A 22708-nucleotide genomic window follows, 5' to 3' on the forward strand; every position below is an offset into this window, starting at 1 on the left:
TAAAATGAAGAGTTCAATCTTAAATGGCTAATTGGAAAAAAAGAAAGAAAAAAACGCCAAGGCTAGGAACTAGGTTCACAGACTTTTACTTTATGGTTCTTTCTACTTTTCTTTGTAGCTTTACAAGTCATCTCTAGGAGTATAAAATAGGTAAGTGCTACACAGCGCAACACATCATGAAAATATACAAGAGTGTAGCTAATAAAACATTAGTAATAAAATAGTTAATCTGGTATTCTAAACAGGGAAACTATTTTTTAAAAACCAAAGATTGGACATACAATGTAGTTTTGGTGTTTCCCAATTTCTGGCTGATTCACGTTGCACAGTGAAAATGGCCACAGAACAGACAATTAAGCCATATAAATGACAACAAATAACTTCATGGATTTTCCGAAATGCTTAAAAAGAAACTTTCTTGGCACAGCCATACTTTCCAACAAACCCACTTTAATGTTTTCACAGTTTACAATATCAGAAATGACCTCAGGGTCAGGCATTTGTCAGTTAATGACCTGTTGGGCTAATGGCCTTCAGCTTTGCCTTGGGCACACAAGTCCTCCTGTAGGTAATTAGCTGCCAGAAAAGGGCTCTCCCCAATCACTATTGCTAAATAAATAAAAACTGCTTCTGGGCTAAAGCTCTACAAGCCAACTTTGGCTCAGAGTACATTTTTTCGTTTAGTATTTACAACTCTGAGAATTTAATAAAATGGTGAAAATGCTAAAACCAAAATTATGTCAACACAACTGAGCTATATGTGGCTATTAATGAAAAGTAGTCACATAGAGCCTTTCGGATATTCTTAAATTTTCTTTTGCTTATGGTGTTCAAATTCAGTTGAATGCTACACCATGGTTGGCCAAGGGAGATAGAAATGTATTGGCTATAGCAAACTTATAATACATTTAGCAACCTCAATTTTCGTAAATCCCATTTTCTACTTTTCAGAAGCAAATTTAATTAAATCAGCTCCCCCACCCGCCCCATTTTCACTGACATAAACTGCTGTTTCTCCAAAGCCAGGGGGAGGAAAAAAAAAAAATCTATTTTCAAGGTTGAGTTATTCAGTACTCTTCTTTTGCCTTTCTAATGTTCTTACCCAAGGAACTTCCTGAGTTAGGAGTTTACAAAGTTACTGGGTGGATGAACAGCTGATTCCTTCCTCTGTATCCTCAGCTGCCTGACCAACATTGCTTCTCCACCCATCCGTTCTTCATTCCCGCAAGCTTATGCACAATGCTCTTTTCTTTTACTGCTCATAACTCAGTTAATTTAGCCTCAGGTAATCTCCAAAGGCATACACATCCTCTTCAACCTTTATCTTCAGTTTTTCATTCTTTCTCCTTATTACCTACTATTTCCAAAAAAAATGCCATCTACTTTTTCGTCTTCTCCTTGCTCCTTCCAAGAGAAAACATAAACCAAGAACCAACTTTACTTGAAGTTGAAAAACATCACAGTAAAGCTTGCTATATTCTTGTTAAGAAAAAGTAAAATTATATAATTAGAAATGAAAAAGGCATTAAAAAGAACCAGTGCCTCTACCCTCTTCCTCTTATTAAACCAAATTTCCCTTTTTTTTTTTTTTTGAGACAGAGTCTTACTCTGTTGCCCAGGCTAGAGTGCCGTGGTGTCAGCCTCGCTCACAGCAACCTCAAAGGGTTGCTCAAGCGATCCTCCTGCCTCAGCCTCCCGAGTAGCTGGGACTACAGGCATGCGCCACCATGCCCGGCTAATTTTTTCTATATATATTTTTAGTTGTCCAGCTAATTTCTTTTCTAGTTTTAGTAGAGATGAGGTCTTGCTCTTGCTCAGGCTGGTCTCGAATTCCTGAGCTCAAACGATCCACCTGCCTCGGCCTCCCAGAGTGCTAGGATTACAGGTATGAGCCACTGATCCTGGCCCCAAATTTCCCTTTAACTGTCAAAATTTAAAGATAATTTAACAAATATTTCTTATTCTGTTTGTTTTCCTATTCCATTTAATTGCAGGTATTGTAGAACACAATTTTTTTTTTTTTTAAATGGGTGCTTCTGAATGCCAGGCACATGGAAAAAATGTGTAAACATCTCTTGCTCTTCGTCCTTGTCGTCAGGTTTCTGGTTTGACAGACGCTCAGAGGAATACCGATTTTGCCTGATGGCATTTGACCTTCCTATGCCAAAGAGATAATACCGTCCATTGTTTTGTGGCACCAAAATGGACAAAGTTCAAAGTTTTAATTATATAATAAATTTAAAAGGATATAATATGTATCTTCTTATTTCTAGTATAGTTGCACATACTTACCGTTTATCACTCACATTAAAGATCAAGCAAGAAGGCTCAGAAAATGGATGTAGTCTCTGTCTAATATGCGACTATATTAGCAAATGATAAGGAAAAAAACTAGAGAAAATTGTTTTGGGATTGTGAAATAATAATTTCATCTTGGCCATTTGACTTCTCTATTTAATTGATACGGAGATGGTGTTCTCTATTGTTACAATACATAACACCCCACTTACCCACCTTCTGCACCCATTTACCCCAGTCATGAAAATCTACACTTGAGTGGGTTACATGTGTAAAAACTATTAATCTTGGGTATCAAACCAAAGAGGATAAAAAATATTAATTCAATAATATCCACAAGTAAAATAGTGCTGGCAAAACTATAAACACACAGTCATGATGATGCCTATTTTAAACGTACAGGATAAGGAAAAACTCATGTTCTTAGGTTTCACTTTTAACAGGAATCTGAAAGTAAATTAATATAACAGATAAGACAAACATCAAATAAACAATAGCAGCCTCTTTATTAAAATATATAGACAGCATAAAAGGAGATTTATATGCATAAATTGAGCATATTTATACAAACAAAATTCTTCCTTGTAAACAACATATTTATGCCTTTAGGAAAACAGAGTTAACATAAGGAAACACATCAGCTATGTAAGGCGTACATCTGTGACACTGGTTATTTAGAAATATAAATCACTAATGCTTAATAGAATAGCCCCCAGGAGTGACATAGTGACTGTGCTCTTGGGTGTTTAGACAAGACCTAGATTGACTCACAGTGTCTCAACTGATATATAGTAATAGGTCTATTCAATGAAAATGACTACAAAGATTAAAAAAAAATTGGTATTCAATTCTTTAAATACTAGGCTTATCACTATACACGTGAAATAAAAGACTGTTTAAAAAAAAAAGATGACAAGTAGTAATCCACACAGTCTTATTTGCACTGTGGCTTAATCTTAAACTATAAGTCCAGTCTAAATAAATGGAAGGATCAGAGAAAACCTATAATGGCCAGCTAGATTTCTAAATTATAGTGCTTTTCCATTTCATGATTCCCCCCGCCCCCAATTAGTTAAGCATGTCTCATTGATAGCTTGATGCTCAAACACTAAAATTTTAGATTTTGGCATGACCACATCATTACAGCATTCAGTGATATTCTACATGAACACAATACAGAGCAATTTATCTCAGTGGAGTCAGAGGGTTTATGGTTTAGTCTAGATCTTTATAGAGTGAAGTACTAACATAAAAAGTTGCCCTTATGTTTCATAATTGAAAATAAATGAAAACTCAAGCATTAACTTTTAAACTTACTCTTGAATTCAAAATCTTGTTAATTTGCATTTATGTCACTATAGCTATAATAGTAAGACAATTACCAGAGGATTAATATACCAATTCCTATACTTGGAGATATTTAAAAATCTAAGTGTTACCTAAGGCAATTACCTTGAAGACCCCTAATATCTTCAGGGAAAAGCCAAAGGGAAAATAATTGACTCTGCTAATTTTACCTTTGGCAATTATAAAACAGCTCTGAAATTCATCTGACTGCAGAACCCTTTATCTAATGGTCTGCCCCAGGAGAAGTACAGAGATAAACACATCATCTAGAAATTCAGACAAGAATCCAGTAGTACAAGAAATTGGTAGAATGAATAAGTCATAAAAAATTAAAGTTGCTACAAATATGCCAACTTGAATTACCAAGTTAAATATGCATCCTCAAAGAAAAAGCAAGCTGCCCTATGAAAAAACAGTGACATTATAAACAGAAATTCTGTATATTAAGTTCTGCCTGCTCCCTCATTGCTGTGGTGTCTATTTATATTGCTATTGCTGACAATTTTTCTTTCTCATAAAAGAAAACTAAAACATCATAAAACAGAATCTAATTTTACTAAGACATTAACCATATGTAGAAATAAGAAAACTTAATACTGCCCCAAAGAAATATTTATTACCACCTCCTCCTTCCAAAAAAACTCTCTAATGGTTAGTATTATATTTAATCAACTTAAGCTTTTAAAAGCATCATTTAATAAAAATAAGTCCTCTTCTGAGATATAACTTCACTTTCCTTAAACTATTCTGATGAAAATACTGCCAAGTATTTATTTATTTATTTATTTATTTTTTCATTTCAGCTTGTTATGGGGGATACAGAATTGCAGGTTACATACGTTGCTCCTGTACCGCCTTTCCCCCCAAGTCAGAGCTCCAGGCGTGTCTGTTCCCCAGGTCGTGCACATTGCACCCATCATGAGGTATATATCCCTCCCTTCCCCACGCCCCCTTCCTGAGTCAGCACCTTCAAGTGTTACCGCTCCCCAAACGGTGTGCAATGCACTCATTGTGTAGGCATACCCCCATCCCCTCCCCCACCCCCCACCTCAGTCCAATATGCAATTGGTGTCGTTCCCAGATTTGTATTTAGGTGATGATCAGGGAAACCAATTTTCTGGTGAGTACATGTGATGCTTGTTTTTCCATTCTTGGGATACTTCACTTAATATAATGGGTTCCAACTCTCTCCAAGAGAACCATAGAGATGTCGTATCTTCATCATTCCTTATAGCTGAGTAATATTCCATGGCATACATATACCACAGCTTACTAATCCAATCATGTATTGATGGGCATTTGGGTTGTTTCCACATCTTTGCTATTGTGAATTGTGCTGCTATAAACATTCGGGTACATGTGTCTTTGTTAAAGAATGACCTTTTTTCCTTTGGGTATATGCCCAATAATGGGATTGCTGGGTCAAATGGCAGGTCTACTTGAATCTGTTTAAGATACCTCCATAATGCTTTCCACAGGGGTTGCACTAGTGGAACCAGTCCCACCAGCAGTGTATTAGTGTTCCTGTCTCTCCACACCCACGCCAACATGTGTTGTTTTGGGTTTTTTTGATAAAGGCCATTCCCATTGGAGTTAAGTGATATCTCATTGTGGTTTTGATTTGCATTTCTCTGATGATTAGGGATGTTGAGCATTTTTTCATATGTTTCTTAGCCATTCTTATATCTTCTTTTGAGAAGTTTCTATTCATGTCATTTGCCCACTTTTTGATAGGGTTGCTTGATTTTTTCTTGCTGATTTTCCTGAGTTCTAAATAGATTCTTGTTATCAGTCCTTTATCTGATGTGTAGTATGTAAAAATTTTTTCCCATTCTGTAGGTGGTCTGTTTATTCTCTTGACTGTTTCTTTGGCTGTGCAGAAGCTTTTTAATTTAATCATGTCCCATTCATTTATTTTTGTTGCTGCTGTGATTGCCTTGAGGGTCTTCTTCATAAATTCTTTGCCTAGGCCAATGTCTGCAAGAGTCTTTCCTACATTTTCTTCTAGAATTCTGATTGTATCACGCCTAAGGTTTAAGTCTGTTATCCACCGTGATTTGATTTTTGTGAGAGGTTACTGCCAAGTATTTAAATGAAAGAAACTAGTTCTGAATATGAGAGATTTGCTTTATCAAAGAGAATTCTTGACTTTCAAGTACTTTAGTAATCCCTTGCAAACTCCTCAGTTTAAAATACTGTTTGCCTGATTTGGAAATCATCTATTATGACTAAAAGAAGGCTACTAAAAGCTTCGATTTGGAAAAGATCAATCACGGATCCCTGGACATGGTACTCAAGGTATTTCATAGAAAGTGGGCTGGTGAGGCATCTTTCGAAATTGACCTTATAGAGACCTCAATGACCCTTTGAAGAACAAGGTGCACAAGACCCAGGTTTTGGATGAACAGGCAAGTTACAAAGAATAAAGGCTTCAATTCACATACAACTATCATATTTAGAAAAAAAATATCATGGCCTAAAAAAGAAAAAATTCTTCACCAAAGGCTGATAAAATGCAAATTTAAAGGTGTTAACCTGTGCAGAGACCATGAAGGTGTGGGGCTCACTGAAGAAGGAAATGCCTGATCATTCTTATTTCAAGAGAGGCTTCTGGCCGAATTGTTGCTTGGATATGCTAAGATGTTTTTTTTTTTTTTTCTTTCCGTAAATCAAGTAGTGCTACTGAAATCCAGTGCCTAATGGAGCAGATGGTGGAGGTCTTAGACTCTGGAACATTTATAGTGATGCTTCTGAATGCAAAACACCATGAGTGGATTTCACAGGCTGTGAATCTGATTTCATCTTGATGGGAGTAAACCCTCCATTTTCACTCTACTTGAACCACATTGAAAGAAAGAATGTGTGACTGACACAAGCTAGCTAAAAAGGAACACATTTTTCCATATTATTTCCATAAAGGGAAGTTGCTTAAACAAGTGATTATTTGTATCATTATAGCATGATTATGTCTGTACATAATACCCTCATCTTAATGTTATGTAAGATTTCATCAGAATAGCTCAAAGTAAGTTATATAAAACTATTGACTAGAGAAAATAAACAGACATTTATCTAAAGGCAATGAGTCTTGGTTTTCTAAAGTAGGGACCATACTTAGGCAAATTACTGAAATGTGGACCTAAGTACGATTTTTTTTTTTTTTTTTTTTTTTTTTTTGAGATAGAGTCTTACTCTGTTGCCCAGGCTAGAGTGCCATGGCATCAGCCTAAGCTCACAGCAACCTCAAACTCCTGGGCTCAAGCAATCCTCCTGCCTCAGCCCCCTGAGTAGCTGGGACTATAGGCATGTGCCACCATATGCCCAGCTAATTTTTTCTATATATTTTTAGTTGTCCATATAATTTCTTTCTATTTTTAGTAGAGACAGGGTCTCGCTCTTGCTCAGGCTGGTCTCGAACTACTGAGCTCAAACGATACGCCCGCCTCGGCTTCCCAGAGTGCTAGGATTACAGGCGTGAGCCACCGAGCCCAGCCCTGGACCTAAGTACTATTAAGAAATGGTCCAGAATATCTCCTCTTTACTGGAATTCACCAAACCTAGAGTAGTATGTGGGTCTAATCCAGGAGTGGCCAGTAGGTGTGGCCTGAGCTGGACATGTGCAGCTCAAGGCACCCAGAAACTATACCAGATCTGCACTTTCTGAAGCCTCTTCCTTCTCCAAGCAAGGCCTAAATTTCATCACAGATCACTGCAGGTATGGTGAAGAAGAAAAGATGGACTAGACTTCCAGTGAGTCCCAAGGACAAAGAACCATTCACCTTCTGTTAACATGTGAATTCCAGTGATGAAGAGAATTGAGTGAGACCCATCAAAGTACCCTATATGCATAGAGAAGAGAGAAATTTGAGATGAATAAAACTTGGAAGAATACTGAAATGGTAATAAACCTCTGGAGGGAGATTTGAGATTCTTATTATTCTGTTCCATATAGCCAATTCATTTCTTACATTAGCTTTTTTTCCCCCACATGGATATAAACTAGATATTAAAAGTAACATACTACTTTCTCCCTTAAAATCAGTAGGTCTATCCCATGAAAATATGTGTTAGCCAAAAATGGAAAAACATGATGGGAAGGCAGGGAAGAATGCTACTTGTCTCGTAGTATTTATTTTCTGTATCTTCCTGATTTTTGGCTGGATACATGCCTACCGAACAATAAAGATTACATTTCCTAGCCTCCCTTACAGCTAGGTGTGGCCATATCATTAAATTCTTGTCAATAGGATGTGAGCAGAAGGATCTCATACAATTTCTGAGAAATGTCCTTAAAGTGCGAGTACTTTCAAATTTATCATCCAAACTGGGACACTTAAGAGTAAAAAGAAGTGCTGAAACAACTAAACTTTTATACTTTTTGAAACATGTTATTTATTAACAATTGATTTTATTATATTGGTGGACCCAACTAGTTCTATTCAAAAACTACTTTCAAAAATAAAATCTCAAATAAAATAATAACATATATCCATGTACAGTAAGATAAAAAAGAACTTCATAGGACAAACTAGGATGGACAAAATAAAAAAAAATACAAAAAGAACTTCATATTGATTATCTGAATATTAAAAAATAACAAGTGGAATAATTATTCTTGATGCCTATTGACATACTTTAATCCATTTTGTAGCCATATCTGTCTCTAATTTTGTGCCACTGGCATTTTTCTGAAGAATGTGTTTTTCAAAATATGGTATTTTAAAATAAAATTGCCAGCAATATAATTCACAGTTGCATTTTTTATGGTTAATTAATTTGAAATTAGTGGTACCTTCAATTATTTCTTCTTGGTAGACCATAGTAGTATTTTAAATTGGAAAAATGCTCTTTTTACAGGTTCTGAGTTACCTGGTAAGCTCAGAACAAATTTGCTAAACAGAGGACATAATTCTAATTTTTAGATTATTGAACAGTATAAATATTCCAGCCCAAATATTTTTATAGGAACTGTCTTTTGGCCTCCATCAGATTATCTTTCTTTAACAAATATTTTTATAAGACAAAATTTGTCAAATAGTCTCTATGATTCTTTTGAATGTTTTGACAAATTTAGATGCTACAAAAATCTAGGCCTTCTCAATCTCATTTCATTTGTGTGTGTGTGTAATTTATTTAAAGTAGGAGCACCACTAAAACATTCTCCCTGCAAGATGAGACATTTCAAATCACAACTATAGAATTGAAAATTTTAATCTTTATATAATACCATTTGAGTTGTCCCATTTATTTTGTTCCTGCCTTGCTTTTGTTGGGAAAACTTTGAATGGAGGTTTTGTTTTCATTAATTGGAATTCCCCCTAAAAGTCTCACTTGGTGTTCAATTTGCTGAATCCTTGATTTAATATTTCCAATTGATTTTGAACAAAATGCCACCAAGCTTTTGACGACCCATTTAGAACAAAGTTCAATACTATTGTTGGGCACAGATTGATTTGCAAAGATTTCTAAAATCTGATTGATGACAGGCAATGAAGAGAAAGGGCACATACTGCTGTGCTGAAGTATATTTCTGTACTCAACAGTAGCTACATCCCCCAAATCTCATAGTTCAGCGGTTCTGACTATATAGATATTTGTAAATTTTGATGTAATAATAGCTTCTATTTCAATTAGACGAATGTTGATGCTTGTTTGGCTGTAATTATGAATTGTGTGTGTGCTACAACCAATTCTAATTACTTCATAGGTTTCTTAATGTAGCAAAAACATTATTTTTATCATGACACTGTGTTTCATCAAAATCTGTACTTGTATTGTAACCATAAACTAATAATTTTATCTTCAATGTTGAACTTTTAAACTGAATTTCCAACCTCACTCACAAAGGCTTTACCTTTGATAGAATATACTTCCAAAAGCTTTATCTTGATCCCATGAATGAATAGAAAGAAAAAAACCCAAACCATTTTTTAGAATTAACTTAAATGATTTAATTATTTGAAGTACCTGAAGACACTGAACTAAACCTGGAAGTATTTAACTGTTTGCAAAGTTCTTCTTCTGCCAATGGAGCCAAAAAGCATGAGAACTATTTCTTCCTCTTTCCTATGTGCATATAAAAACTTGTAGTTGAAAATTAGTGAAATTTACTTAGAAGAATAGTTATTTATCTAGATAAAAGTTGTGTTTCACAGAGTGGTATGTATATATACCTTCTGCAGCTGCATAAAGCAGATTTGACTTTTCTCGTTTTCATGTGGTCAGTGATACCACGCTGGCCTCCACATAGGTTAGTCAATGTCAACAAACACTTTGTGCAAGTTATATACATTCCTCATTAACTTTCTTGAGAAACAAAAGTTTAGTAATTTTAAAAAAGTGAAACATATACTTTCAATTTTTTGAGCTTACTGTTACCAAAAAGGCTTACTGCAAAAACAAAGTGTTGCCAAACAATAAGTAGTCACAGATTTACACCATAGAAGCAAGGATGCTCTCCACTTGCTCTATGGCAGAACTGATCAGCCTCGATTGCCCATATATTTTTTACAGACACCAAACCTATAACTTGCTGTTTCCCACTGAACTTATCAACTGCTACCTGGTAGCTTTGTGACTCTCACAGGCCATACATAAGGCACAGCACAACTGGGTGATACACCAGATAGCTAGCTGGGGTGGCAGTGTCAAATATTTCTCCCCCCACCTGACAGAGGAAGGAGTTAGATATCTGTGTCTAAGTACACTTTGTTGTATCAGCAATTGCCCTGCATTCTGTCCTTGACTGGGAGGTGTTTGTTACACGAAAGGGTTGGGAAAAGAGATGAGTTACTGCTGGTTGTCTTTTGGATTTAATAACACCTTAAAATTAGAACTCTCTCCACTGTGCAGTGGTCTCATAATACTATTAGACTATGCTGGACAAAAACAAAGGCAGAGGCTGGAAGCACAAAGTAGAGATCTACCAAACTTATCCTGGCTTATTCTGATGTAATTATCATTAAAAATGAAAAATCCAGGACAAATCCTAAATCAGATGGGATTCCAGGATAGCTGACTTACACCGAGATTGTCCTTAGCAAACTAGGATGAATACTCACCTGGCCGTCAAGGAGATCTGCCCTTCTTTGCCCTTCCTCCTCCTATTGATTGGAGTGAGGAAATGATGGCAACCGTCTTGAGCCATAAAGTGGTATGATAAGGATGGCAGAACAGTAAGACAGAAGGAGCCTGGGCTCCTGACATTGAAGAATCACTGTAACTCTTGACTGACCACTCCTGGATGTTTTTACATGAGAGAAAAAATAAACTTCTTACCTTGTTTAGGCCACTGTTATCTCATAGTCAAATCAAATCCTGATATACAAAGAATACCTTTACAACCTTTCCAGAAAGTAGCTTGGCAATAGGTATCAAGAATACCAAAAATGTTTAAACCCTTTGAACCACTTTTAGGTAGTTATTTTAAAGCAACAATCTGGAAAAAATAGAGAAAATTGATGTGCAAAGATCTATTACTGAAGATCTATTTATGATAGTAAAATGTAAGCAACCTAAATGTCCAATAATGAGGATTTTGTTAAATAAGTTATATTATATCCAAATGACTGAATATTATACAGTCCTTGAGAAGTTTATGAAAAATTTTGGTAATATGGGAAAGTACTCACATTATAATATGAAGTGGGTAAAATAGGCAGGATAAAGAAACCTCACACCTCTGTTACAGTAAAAAAAAATCCAAATATATAAAGGTATGAATGAACAAAAAAAGACTGTAAGGAAATACATCAAAATATTAACTAATAGTGATTATCTCTGGATAGGGGGATTATAGGTAATATTTATTTCTACCTTCTTTATTTTGAAGATTTAACTCTATCTTATAATTAAGTAATTTTATCTATAATCAGAAAAAAATAGAAATTAACTTCAAAATTCTTCCCTAACATTTACGTTTTACTTGGGTCTGACATCATCATCTTCATCACAGTTTTACTGAGCATCCACGTGAGGGGAGTTGAGGCAGCAGGGTGCCCAGACCTCTGTGGCTCCCGCAGCCAACCAAGAGCCGCTTGAAGGGTACCCAGGCACACACAAACCCTCCCCGTTTTTACCTTGGTGTTCTGCAGCAGAGCTAGTCCATTGCAGGCATTTGCTAGAAGAAAGTCTCCACTCAGGATAGCAATTTTATTTCCAAATTGCATGTCTTTCAGTGGCCCATCAGAAGACTGCAATTCATTTAAATTTACTATCCCACGATGTACAAGGAGAGCAGTGTGGATAAGTTCGGTGATTTCTGCCAAACTTCTTTGACTAAAACATAAAGGTAAGATCTGTCTGAGTGTCAAGAATAACATTTCATCAGTAATGTCAGACTTTATTTTTATTTATTTATTTATTTATTTATTTTGAGACAGAGTCTCGCTCTGTGGCCCGGGCTAGAGTGAGTGCTGTGGCATCAGCCTAGCTCACAGCAACCTCAAACTCCTGGACTTAAGCAATCCTCCTGCCTCAGCCTCCCGAGTAGCTGGGACTACGGGCATGTGTCATCATGCCCGGCTAATTTTTTCTATATATATTTTTAGTTGGCCAGGTAATTTCTATTTTTAGTAGAGATGGGGTCTCGCTCTTGCTCAGGCTGGTCTTGAACTCCAGACCTTGAGAGATCCACCCGCCTCAGCCTCCCAGAGTGCTAGGATTACAGGCATGAGCCACCTCGCCCGGCCTAATGTCAGACTTTAGTATTCAACAATAAAATATTTCATAGATTATACCTTTTTGGGAGGATTATTTCCTTTTAATGAAGTTTTAAATTAGAGGCTTCTGCACTGAGTAGTTTGGGATCTATAAGCAGATCTTGATACTTCGTTCTCTATAACATTCCTCACTCTCTACCCTATAAGTCACTTAGGATGCCCCAGAGGGAAGCTGGCCAGTGTAGAGCCAGCCTCCACAGTTCCATTCAAATACTTTGCTCTCAGTATACTTTTCTCACTCTCATAACTTCAAGATTTCTAAGTATCCTTAATCTGTGCCAGACACTAGGCTAAGCACTTTATATACATTATTGCTGTTAATCCTAAATTAAAAGCTACAGAATTTACAAAGATGAATAAAATGTGATCTCCTGCTTCAAGGACATTACCTTTCAGAATAAGAACAAAGATATATATCTACACTAGCAATAAGATAGAGAAGGCCTTTGAGGTACTTATAGCATAGTGCCGTATTAGATGGGATTTCAGGAGATGTTTGTTCCTTTTTATACTTTCCTACAGTTTGCATATTTTGTACAATGACAAAAGTATTACTTTTATAATCAGAAAAAAATCAACAAGTACTAGAAATTTGAACTTCATCACAACCCTCTGATAGATATTATTAAGCCCTTTTCATAGGTGAGAAGATCATAGCACACAAGCAAAATGACTTTCCCAAGGGCATATAGTAATGCAGAGGTGGAAATCTGTTAGAATTTGTTACAAATGGCCCCACGTGAATCATACCTCTTGGTTTCCATGCTCTTGTGTAGTCCTTGCTATATTAACTCTGGGCTTGGTCATGTGACTTGCTTTGGCTAATAGGATATCAACAAACATGACACAAGCAAAGTGTGGTAAGTGCCCATGCAATTGACAAGCTTAATGCAGTCACAAGTCACATGACCCCAGGCAGAAGAACCATGCAGTCAATCCACAGAACAGTAAGAAGCAAAATCACTAACTCATAGGGTGGTTTGCTATGCAGCAATAGATATTTGATATAAAAACTGGTAAAGGAGTTGGGTGCTGCTGCCACAAAAGCCTAAAATATGTGTTGATGACTTTGAGTCCAAATAGTAGGGGCTAGATGCCAAGGGGGAAGAGCAAACTCAGTACAAGCTGGAAAGGCAGTGAAGAAATTGTTATTAGAGGTTTGAGAAAGAGTATACTGTATCATAAGGTAGTAAAACAATTGGAACTGTTGCCTGTGGTAACTCGAAAGATAGAAAATATACCTAATAAACTCAGGGATCTGGATAATATTTCTAGGCAGAGTCCTGAAAATGTCAGTTGGCTTCTTTAGCTGCATATGATAAGGTACAAGAGAAGAGATAAGCTAAACAGAGAATTGTTTGGCTTGCAAGTACAATTTAGAGGAACAATATAGAAGAAAACATTTGCTAGGTTCAAAATAAAACTATTTCACGTTCCCAGTATTTCCAGAAAAAGATTCCCAAAGTAAGAAATGGTATTAGAAAAAACATCAAATCAAAGGTGTGGTTATAAGAGCCTTTGCAAAGACCTAAAAAATTGATGGTGGTAGTAATAACCCCCTTCAGCCAGATAAAAGGGCTACTGTGAATTTTAAAGATATTGTCCCACAGCAGCCTCACTCTCAGCCTAACGCAGAGAGGTCTGTATCAGAAAGAATTACGGATATGGCTTTCAGGGCATGGAGTAAACTCCAACCCGATTCACAGAAATGCCAAAATGTTTTTAAGGGAGTTGTATGAGTTTGGGCTAAAAGTAACAGAGATTGTTTAAGGTGGGGGAAAAAAGGAGCTTCTGGACCTCAACTTTCTATGGATAAGAAGCAGGCTGAAGGGGGCGGAGCAAGACAGCCGAATAGAAACTTCCAGCAATCATCCCTCCACATGACCACTAAATCCAACAACTATCCATGCAAAGAAGTACCTTCAAAAGAACCAAAAATCAGGGGAACGATTCTGGTACCTGGTTTTAATATTATATCAAGGAAAGAGACACTGAAGAGGGCAGAAAAGACAGTCTTGCATTGTCTACACCACCCCTCCCCATCCCCTGGCAGTGACACGCCAGCATGTCAACTAGAGAATCTGGGTGCCGAGGGGAGGGAAAGTGAAGAGACTGTGGGACTCTGCATTGGAATTCAGGGCCACCCTGTCACAGGGAACATATCACAGGCTAGAATTCTGTTGGCATCCATGGAAGGTGCATTTAGACCAGTGCAGCCAAAGGGAAATCCTCCACCCTGAAACCCAAGTTCTGGCTAGCCCCACTGCCAGCTAACAAAAAGCAGCTTAGGGCCTAGAATAAATTCATAAGGCAGTCAGGCCATTAAGGCTCAGTCCTCAGGCAATTCCTGTGGCTGTGTTGGCTTGGAGCCAGGGGACTTGGGGTGCATGTGACTCAGTGAGATACCAGTGGTGAGGGCCAAGCCAGTGCCTCTGTCACCCCTCCCCCAACTATAGGCAGTGAAGCTCAGGGAGAGTCTTCTTCCACTTGGGGAAAGGAAAGGGAAGAGTTCAGAGGACTTTGTTTTGTAACTTGGGTACCAGCTCAGCCACAGTAAAATAAAGTACCAAGCAGACTCCTGAAGCCTCTGATTCCAGGCCTTAGTTCCCAGACAGCATTTCTAGACCCATCCTGGGCCAAAAGAAAACATGCTGCCCTGAAGGAAAGGACCCAGCCCTGAAAGAATTCACAACTTGCTGACTAAAGAGCCTTTGGGCTTTGAATGAATATGAGAGGTAGCCAGGCAGTGGTCACCACGGGCTTTGGGTGAGACTAGGCTGGCCTTAGGTGTGCCTTGGTATAGTTTTAGCTGTGGTGGCTATGAGGGAGTGCCTACAACACTCCTCATCCAACTCCAGCAGCCCAGCAGAGAGTGAGGGAAGAGAGTGAGAGACTTTGCCTGGTAATCCAGAGAATTCTCCTGTCTCCTTGGTGGACTCAAGTCCACCAAGATACTACCAGGGCTTTGTAAGAGTCACAGCATTACTGGGCTTTGGGGTATCCTCATTGCTGATATGACTATAGTGACCAAAGACTTATATCACAACACTCAATTCCCTTTGAATATCTGGAAAGTCTTCTCAAGAAGGATGGGTTCAGGCTGGGTGAGGTGGCTCACACCTGTAATCTTAGCACTCTGGGAGGTCGAGGTGGGAGGATCCCTTGAGTTTAGGAGTTTGAGCAAGTGCCTGAGCAAGTGCGAGACCTGGTCTCCACTAAAAATAGAAAAAATTAGCAGGATGTAGTGGTATACACCTGTAGTCCCAGCTACTTGGGAGGCTGAGGCAGGAGGATTGCTTGAGCCCAGGAGTTTGAGGTTGCTGTGAACTAGGCTGACACCATGGCACTCTAGCATGGGCAACAGAGCAAGACTCTGTTTCAAAAAAAATAAAAGAAGGATGGGTTGGCTTCAAACAAGCCCACACTGTGAAGATTAAAATAAATACCTAACTCTTCAATGCCTAGACATTGATGAACATCCATAAGCATCATGAACATCCAGGAAAATATGACCTCACCAAATGAACTAAATAAGGTACCAGAGACAAATGCTGGAGTCATGGAGTTATGTGACCTTCCAGACATAGAATTCAAAATAGTTTTCCTGAAGAAGCTCAATGAGCTTCAAGACAACACAGAGAAGGAATTCGGAAGTCTATCAGAGAAACTTAGCAAAGAGATTGAAATAATAAAAAAAAATCAAGCAGAAATTCTGGAGCTGAAAAAATTGAATAGACAAACTGAGAAATACATCAGAGTCTCTCAACAGCAGAACTGATCAAGCAGAAGAAAGAATTAGTGAGCTTGAAGATAGGCTATTTGAAAACATATGGTAAGAAAAAAGAAAAAAAGGGTAAAAAAGGTCTACAAGATCTAGAAAATAGATCTTGTAAATAGATCGTTTAAAAGGGCAAATCTGGTTGGTCCGAGTGCAGTGGTGTTTACAACTAATTGATCACAACCAGTTACAGATTCCTTTGTTCCTTCTCCACTCCCACTGCTCCACTTGACCAGCCTTAAAAAAAATAAAAATAAAAAAAATAAAAAAATAAAAGGGCAAATCTAAGAATTATTGTCCTTGAAGAGGAGGCACAGAGATTGGGATAGAAAGCTTATTCAAAGAAATAATTACACAGAACATTCCAAACCTAGAGAAAGATATCAATATTCAGGTACAAGGTCATAGAACACCAAGCAGATTTAATCCAAATAAGACTAGCTCACGGCATTTAATAATCAAGCTCCCAAAGATCATGGATAAAGAAAAGGTCCCAAGGGAAGCAAGAAAAAAGAAAAAATAACATATAAAGGAGCTCCAATATGTCTGGCAGCAGACTTCTCAGTGGAAACCCTGTAGGCCGGGAGAGAGCAGCATGACATATCAAAGTGCTGAAGGAAAAAACTCTTAACCCTATAATATTATGCCCTGCAAAAACATCCTTCAAACATGAAGGAGAAATAAAGACTTTTTGAGACAAACAGAAGCTGAGGGATTTCATCAATACCAGTCCTGTCCTATAAGAAATGTTAAAAGGTGTTCTTCAATCTGAAAGAAAAGGACATTCATGAACAACAAGAAATTATCTGAAGGTATACAACTCACTGGTAACAGCAAGTACACAAATACAGAATACTCTATTGCTGTTATTGTGGTATATAAACTACTTATAACTTGAGTAGGAAGACTAAAAGACAAATTTATCAAAAATAGCTACAAAAACTTGTGAGAGATAGATATAGTATAAAAAGATATAAATGGAAACAACAAAAAGTTAAAAAGGAGGGATGGAATTAAAGTGTAAAGTGTAGAATTTTTGTTAGATTTCTTTTTGCTTGTTTGTTTGTAAGCAGAGTTGTCATATGTTTAAAATAATGGGTTATAAAATGTTTTTTTGCAAGCCTGCTGGTAACCTCAAATCAAAAAACATACAACAGATACACAAAAAATAAAAAGCAAGAAATTAAAACACACTACTAGGGAAAATCCCTTTTAACAAAGGAAGACAGGAATGAAGGAAGAAAGATAGGACCCCAAAACTACCAGAAATCAAAGAACAACATGGCAATAGTAAGTCCTTACCTATAAATAATAACATTGAATGTGAACAGATTAAACTCTCCAATCAAAAGACAGAGTGGCTGAATGGATAAAAAAAAACTAGACCCAACCAAATGTTGTCTACCAGAAACCCACTACCCCTATAAAGACAAATACAGACCGAAAATAAAGGGAAGGAAAAACATATTCTATGCAAATGAAAACCAAAGAGCAGGAGTAGCTATACTTCTATCAGATAAAATAGATTTCAAGACAAAAACTGTAAAAAGAGACAAAGAAGGTCACTGTATAATGATAAAGGAGTCAATCCAGCAAGTGGATATAACAATTCTAAATATATATGCACTCAACACAGGGGTACCCAGATATATAAAGCAAATATTATCAGGGCTAAAGAGAAAGATAGAACCCAGTACCATAATAGTTGAAGACCTCAATACTCCACTTTCACCATTGGACAGATCATCTGGACAGAAAATCAACAAAGAAACATTGGACTTAATCTGCACTATAGATCAAATGGACCTAATAGATATTTACAGAACATTTCATCCAAAAGCTACATAATATATGTTCTTCTCCCCAGCTCATGGATCATTCTCAAGGGTAGATCACATATCAGGCCACAAAACAAGTCTTAAAAAAAATTTAAAAAATTAAAATCATATCAAGTATTTTTTCTGACCACAATAAAATAAAAATCAATAATAAGGGGAAAATTGGAAACTATACAAACACATGGAAATTAAACAATATGCTCCTGAATGACCAGTGGGTCAATCAAGAGATTAAGAAGGAAATTAAAGAATTTGTCAAAACAAATAAAAATGAAAACATAACATGTCAAAACCTATGGGAATCAGAAAAAACAATAATAAGAGGAAAGTTTATAGTAATAAGTGGTTGCATCCAAAAAGTAGAAAAGCTTCAAATAAACAACCTAATGATGCATCTCAACTAGAAAAACAAGAGCAAACCAAACCCAAAATCAGTAGAAGAAAAGAAATAATAAAGATCACAGCAGAAATAAATGTAATTGAAACAAACAAAAAATACAAAGATCAACAAAGCGAAAAGTTGTTTTATTAAAAAGATAAACAAAATTGGCATACCATTAGCCAAACTGATTGAGAAAAAAAGAGAGAAGACCCTAATAAATAAAATCAGAGATGAAAAAGGAGACATTGCAATGTATGCTACAGAAATGCAAAGCATCATTAGAGACTGTTATAAGCAACTATATGCCAACAAATTGGAAAACCTAGAAGAAATGGATAAATTCCTACAACCTGCCAAGATTGAACCAGGAAGAAATCCAAAACCAGAATAAACCAATAACAAGTAATGAGATAGAAGCAGTAATATTAAGAAAAAGTTTCCCAGCAAAGAAAAGCCCAGGACCCGATGGCTTCACTGCTGAATTCTACCAAGCATTCAAAGAACTAATACCAATCCTACTTAAACTATTCCAAAAAACTGAGGAAGAGGGAATACTCTCAAACTCACTCAATGAGGCCTGTATCATCTTGATACCAAAACCTGACAACAATTCAATAAAAAAGAAAACTATAGGCTAATAACTTTGATGAACATAGATACAAAAATCCTCCCTAAAATAATAGCAAACAGAATTCAACAACACATTAAAAACATTATTCATCATGATCAAGTGGAATTCACCCCAGGGATGCAAGATGGTTCAATATACACAAATCAGTCAGTGTGATTCATCATATCAACAGAATGAAGGACAAAAACCATATGATCATTTCAATTGATGTTGAAAAAGCATTCAATAAAATTCAACATTGCTTCATGATAAAATATCCTTATGACCTTTGGGTGACAAAGCATTGCAAAATAAAATAGGAAGTCAAGAAGCTGTAAACAAAATAATGAATAAACTTGAGTAGTTAACAATAAACTTGAGTAGTTACAAAAAAGTTTAATATTAAAATTTAACAGACTGAGGCAAACATAGACTTGAAGTAAAGTATTTGTAACACATACAGTAGACAAAATGCTTACATTCAAAATATGTGTGACAAGCATCCAAAATCTATGAGATACAGCAAAAGCAGTGTTAAGAGGGAAGTTCATAGCCTTAAATGCTGACATCAAAAAGACAGAAAGATCACAAATTAACAACTTAATGTCACATCTCAAGGAACTATAAAAAGAAGAACAAACGAAACCCAAAGCTAGCAAAAGAAAAGAAATAACAGAGATTGGAGCAGAACTAAACGAAATGAAACCAAAAAAAACAATACAAAGGATCATGGAAACAAAAAGTTGGTTCCTTGAAAAGATAAACAAAATCGATAGACCTCTAGTTATATTAACCAGAAATAGAAGAGAAAGGACTCAAATAAGGTCAATCAGAAATGAAAAAGGAGACATTACAACTGATACCACAGAAATACGAAACATTATCTGTGACTACGATGAAAACCTTTATGTGCTCAAACTAGAAAATCTAGAGGAAAGGAATAAATTTTTGGAAGCACGCAACCTCCTAAGCCTGAATCAGGAAGAAATAAAAATGCTGAACAGGGCCAGGTGCAGTGGCTCAAGCCTACATTCTAGCACTTTGGAAGTCCAGGGTGGGAGGATTGCTTGAGGCCAGGAGTTTGAGACCACCCTGAGCAAGAGTGAGACCCCATCTCTACAAAAAAGTAGAAAAATTAGCCAGGTGTGGCGGTATGCACCTTCAATCCCAGCCACTCAGGAGGCTTAGGCAGGAGGATTGCTTGAGGGGAATAGCTTGAGGTTGCAGTGAGCTATGATGAAACTACTGTACAAACAAGATTGAAATGGTAATAAAAACTCTCCTAACAACAAAATAGCTTTGGACCAGACAGATTCACAGCCAAATTCTACTGGGCCTACAAAGAACTGGCATCGATTCTACTGAAACTATTCCGTAACATCAAGAAGGACAGAATCCTTCCTCACTCATTCTACGAAGCCAGTATCATCATGATACCAAAGCCAGGAAAGGACACAACAAAAAAAGAAAACTATAGACCAATATCCCTCAAGAACATAGATGCAAAAATCCTCAACAAAATATGAGCAAATCAAATTCAACAGCACATCAAAAAAATAATCACCATGACCAAGTGGGATTCATCTCAGTGATGTAAGGATGGTTCATTATATGCAAATCAATAAATGTGATTTACTACGTAAACAGAACCAAAAACAAAGATCCTATGATTTCCTCAATAGATGTAGAAAAAGCATTCAATAAAATGTAGCACCCCTTCATGATAAAAACCCTCAGCAAAGTAGGGATAGAAGGAACATACCTCAAAATAATAAAAGCCATATATGACAAACCCACAGCCAACATCATACTGAATAGGGAAAAGCTGAAAGCATTCTACCTGAGAACTGGAATAAGACAAGGATGTCCACTGTCACCTCTTCTATTCAACATAGTACTAGAAGTCCTACCCAGAACAATCAGGTAAGAGAAAGAAATAAAGGGCGTCTAAATTGGGAAAGAGGAGGTCAAACTATCCCTGTTTGCCAACAATATGATCTTATACCTAGAAAACCCTAAAAACTCTACCAAAAGACTCCTAAAACTGATAAATATAGTGAAGTCACAGTTATAAAATCAATGTACACAAATCAGTAGCATTTCTACATACTAATAATAGTGAAGCTAAGAGTCAAAGAACTCAATACCATTTATAGTAGTTACAAAGAAAAGTAAATACCTAGGAATATACTTTACCAAGGAGGTGAAAGATCTCTGCAAGGAAAACTACAAAACACTGATGAAAGAAATCATAGATGACACAAACAAATGGAAAAACATTCCATGATGATGGATTAGAAGAATCAACATTGTTAAAATGTCCACACTGCCCAAAGTGATTTAAAGATTCAATGCAATTCCCATCAAAATTCCAATACCATTTCTCACAGATCTAGAAAACATAATCCTAAACTTCATATGGAACCAAAAATGACCCTGAATAGTCAAAACAATCCTAAGCAAAAAGAACAAATCTGGACATATCACATGACCTGACTTCAAATTATACTACAAGACTATATCCAAGATAGCATGGTACTGGCGTAAAGGTTAGACACGTAGACCAATGGAACAGAATAGAGAACCCAGAAATAAAACCATATAGCTACTACCAACTGATTTTTGAAAAAGCAGACAAAAACATACACTGGGGAAAGGATGCCCTATTCAATAAATGGTGCTGGGAAAATTGGATAGCCACATGCAGAAGACTTAAACTGGATTTCTATCTCTCACTACATATAAAAATTAACAAGACTTAAATGGAAGACCTGAAACCATAAAAATTCTAGAAGAAAACCTAGGAAAAACTGCTCTATACATTGGGCTAGGCAAAGAACTTATGAGGAAGACACCAAAAGCAAATATACCAACAATAAAAATAAACAAATAGAACTTAATTAAACTTAAAAGTTTCTGCACAGGAAAGGAAATAATCAACAGAGTAAACAGACAACCTACAGAATGGGAGAAAATATTCACAAACTATATATCTGACAAAGGGCTAATATCCAGAATCTACAAAGAACTCAAACAAATAAGCAAGAAAAAAACCAAATAACCCCATTAAAAGTGGGCAAAATACATCAATAGATTTTTCTCAAAAGAAAATAGGCAAATTGCCAACAAACATATGAAAATGCTCAACATCACTAATTATCAGGGAAATGTAAATTAAAACAATAATGAGATACCACCTTAGCTCTGTCAGAATCACCATTATTAAAAAGTCAAAAAACAAAACAAAACAGATGTTGGTATGATTGCAGTAAAAAAGGAACACTTTATACATTGTTGGTGAGAATGTAAACTTGTACAACTTCAATGGAAAGCAGTATGGAGATTCCTCAAAGAACGAAAAGTAGACCTACCATTTGATCCGGCAATTCCTCTACTGGGTATCTACCCAAAAGAAAAGCAGTCATTTTTATCAAAAAGACACCTGCACCCAAATGTTTATTGTAGCACAATTCACAATAACAAAGATATGGAATCAACCTAAGTGTCTATCAACTAATGAGTGGATAAAGAAAATGTGGTGTGTATGTATACACACACATCATGGAGTATGACTCAGCCATAAAAGAAAGGAAATAATGTCTTTTGCAGCAACTTGGACGGAACTGGAGACCATTATCTAAATGAAGTATCTCAGGAATGGAAAAACAGATACCACATGTTCTCACTTATAAGTGGAAGGTAAACGAAGGATATATATGGTCATAAAGAGTAGCA

The 22708-nt window shown here is 36.5% G+C and overlaps 1 protein-coding gene across 3 annotated transcripts in view; it reads right to left on the reverse strand.

Moving 5' to 3' along the window:
- PDSS2 (decaprenyl diphosphate synthase subunit 2) overlaps nucleotides 1-22708 on the reverse strand; it is a 224411-nt gene that overhangs the window by 78631 nt on the left and 123072 nt on the right. For all 3 annotated transcript variants that reach the window (XM_069487798.1, XM_069487797.1, XM_069487796.1), the window contains one exon: nucleotides 11724-11922. In XM_069487798.1, coding sequence (XP_069343899.1) covers nucleotides 11724-11922 — 199 coding nt within the window. The remainder of the gene's footprint in view (nucleotides 1-11723; nucleotides 11923-22708) is intronic.

The sequence above is a fragment of the Eulemur rufifrons genome, chromosome 15 (assembly GCF_041146395.1).
Source record: "Eulemur rufifrons isolate Redbay chromosome 15, OSU_ERuf_1, whole genome shotgun sequence".
In the NCBI taxonomy this organism is placed as follows: domain Eukaryota; kingdom Metazoa; phylum Chordata; class Mammalia; order Primates; family Lemuridae; genus Eulemur; species Eulemur rufifrons.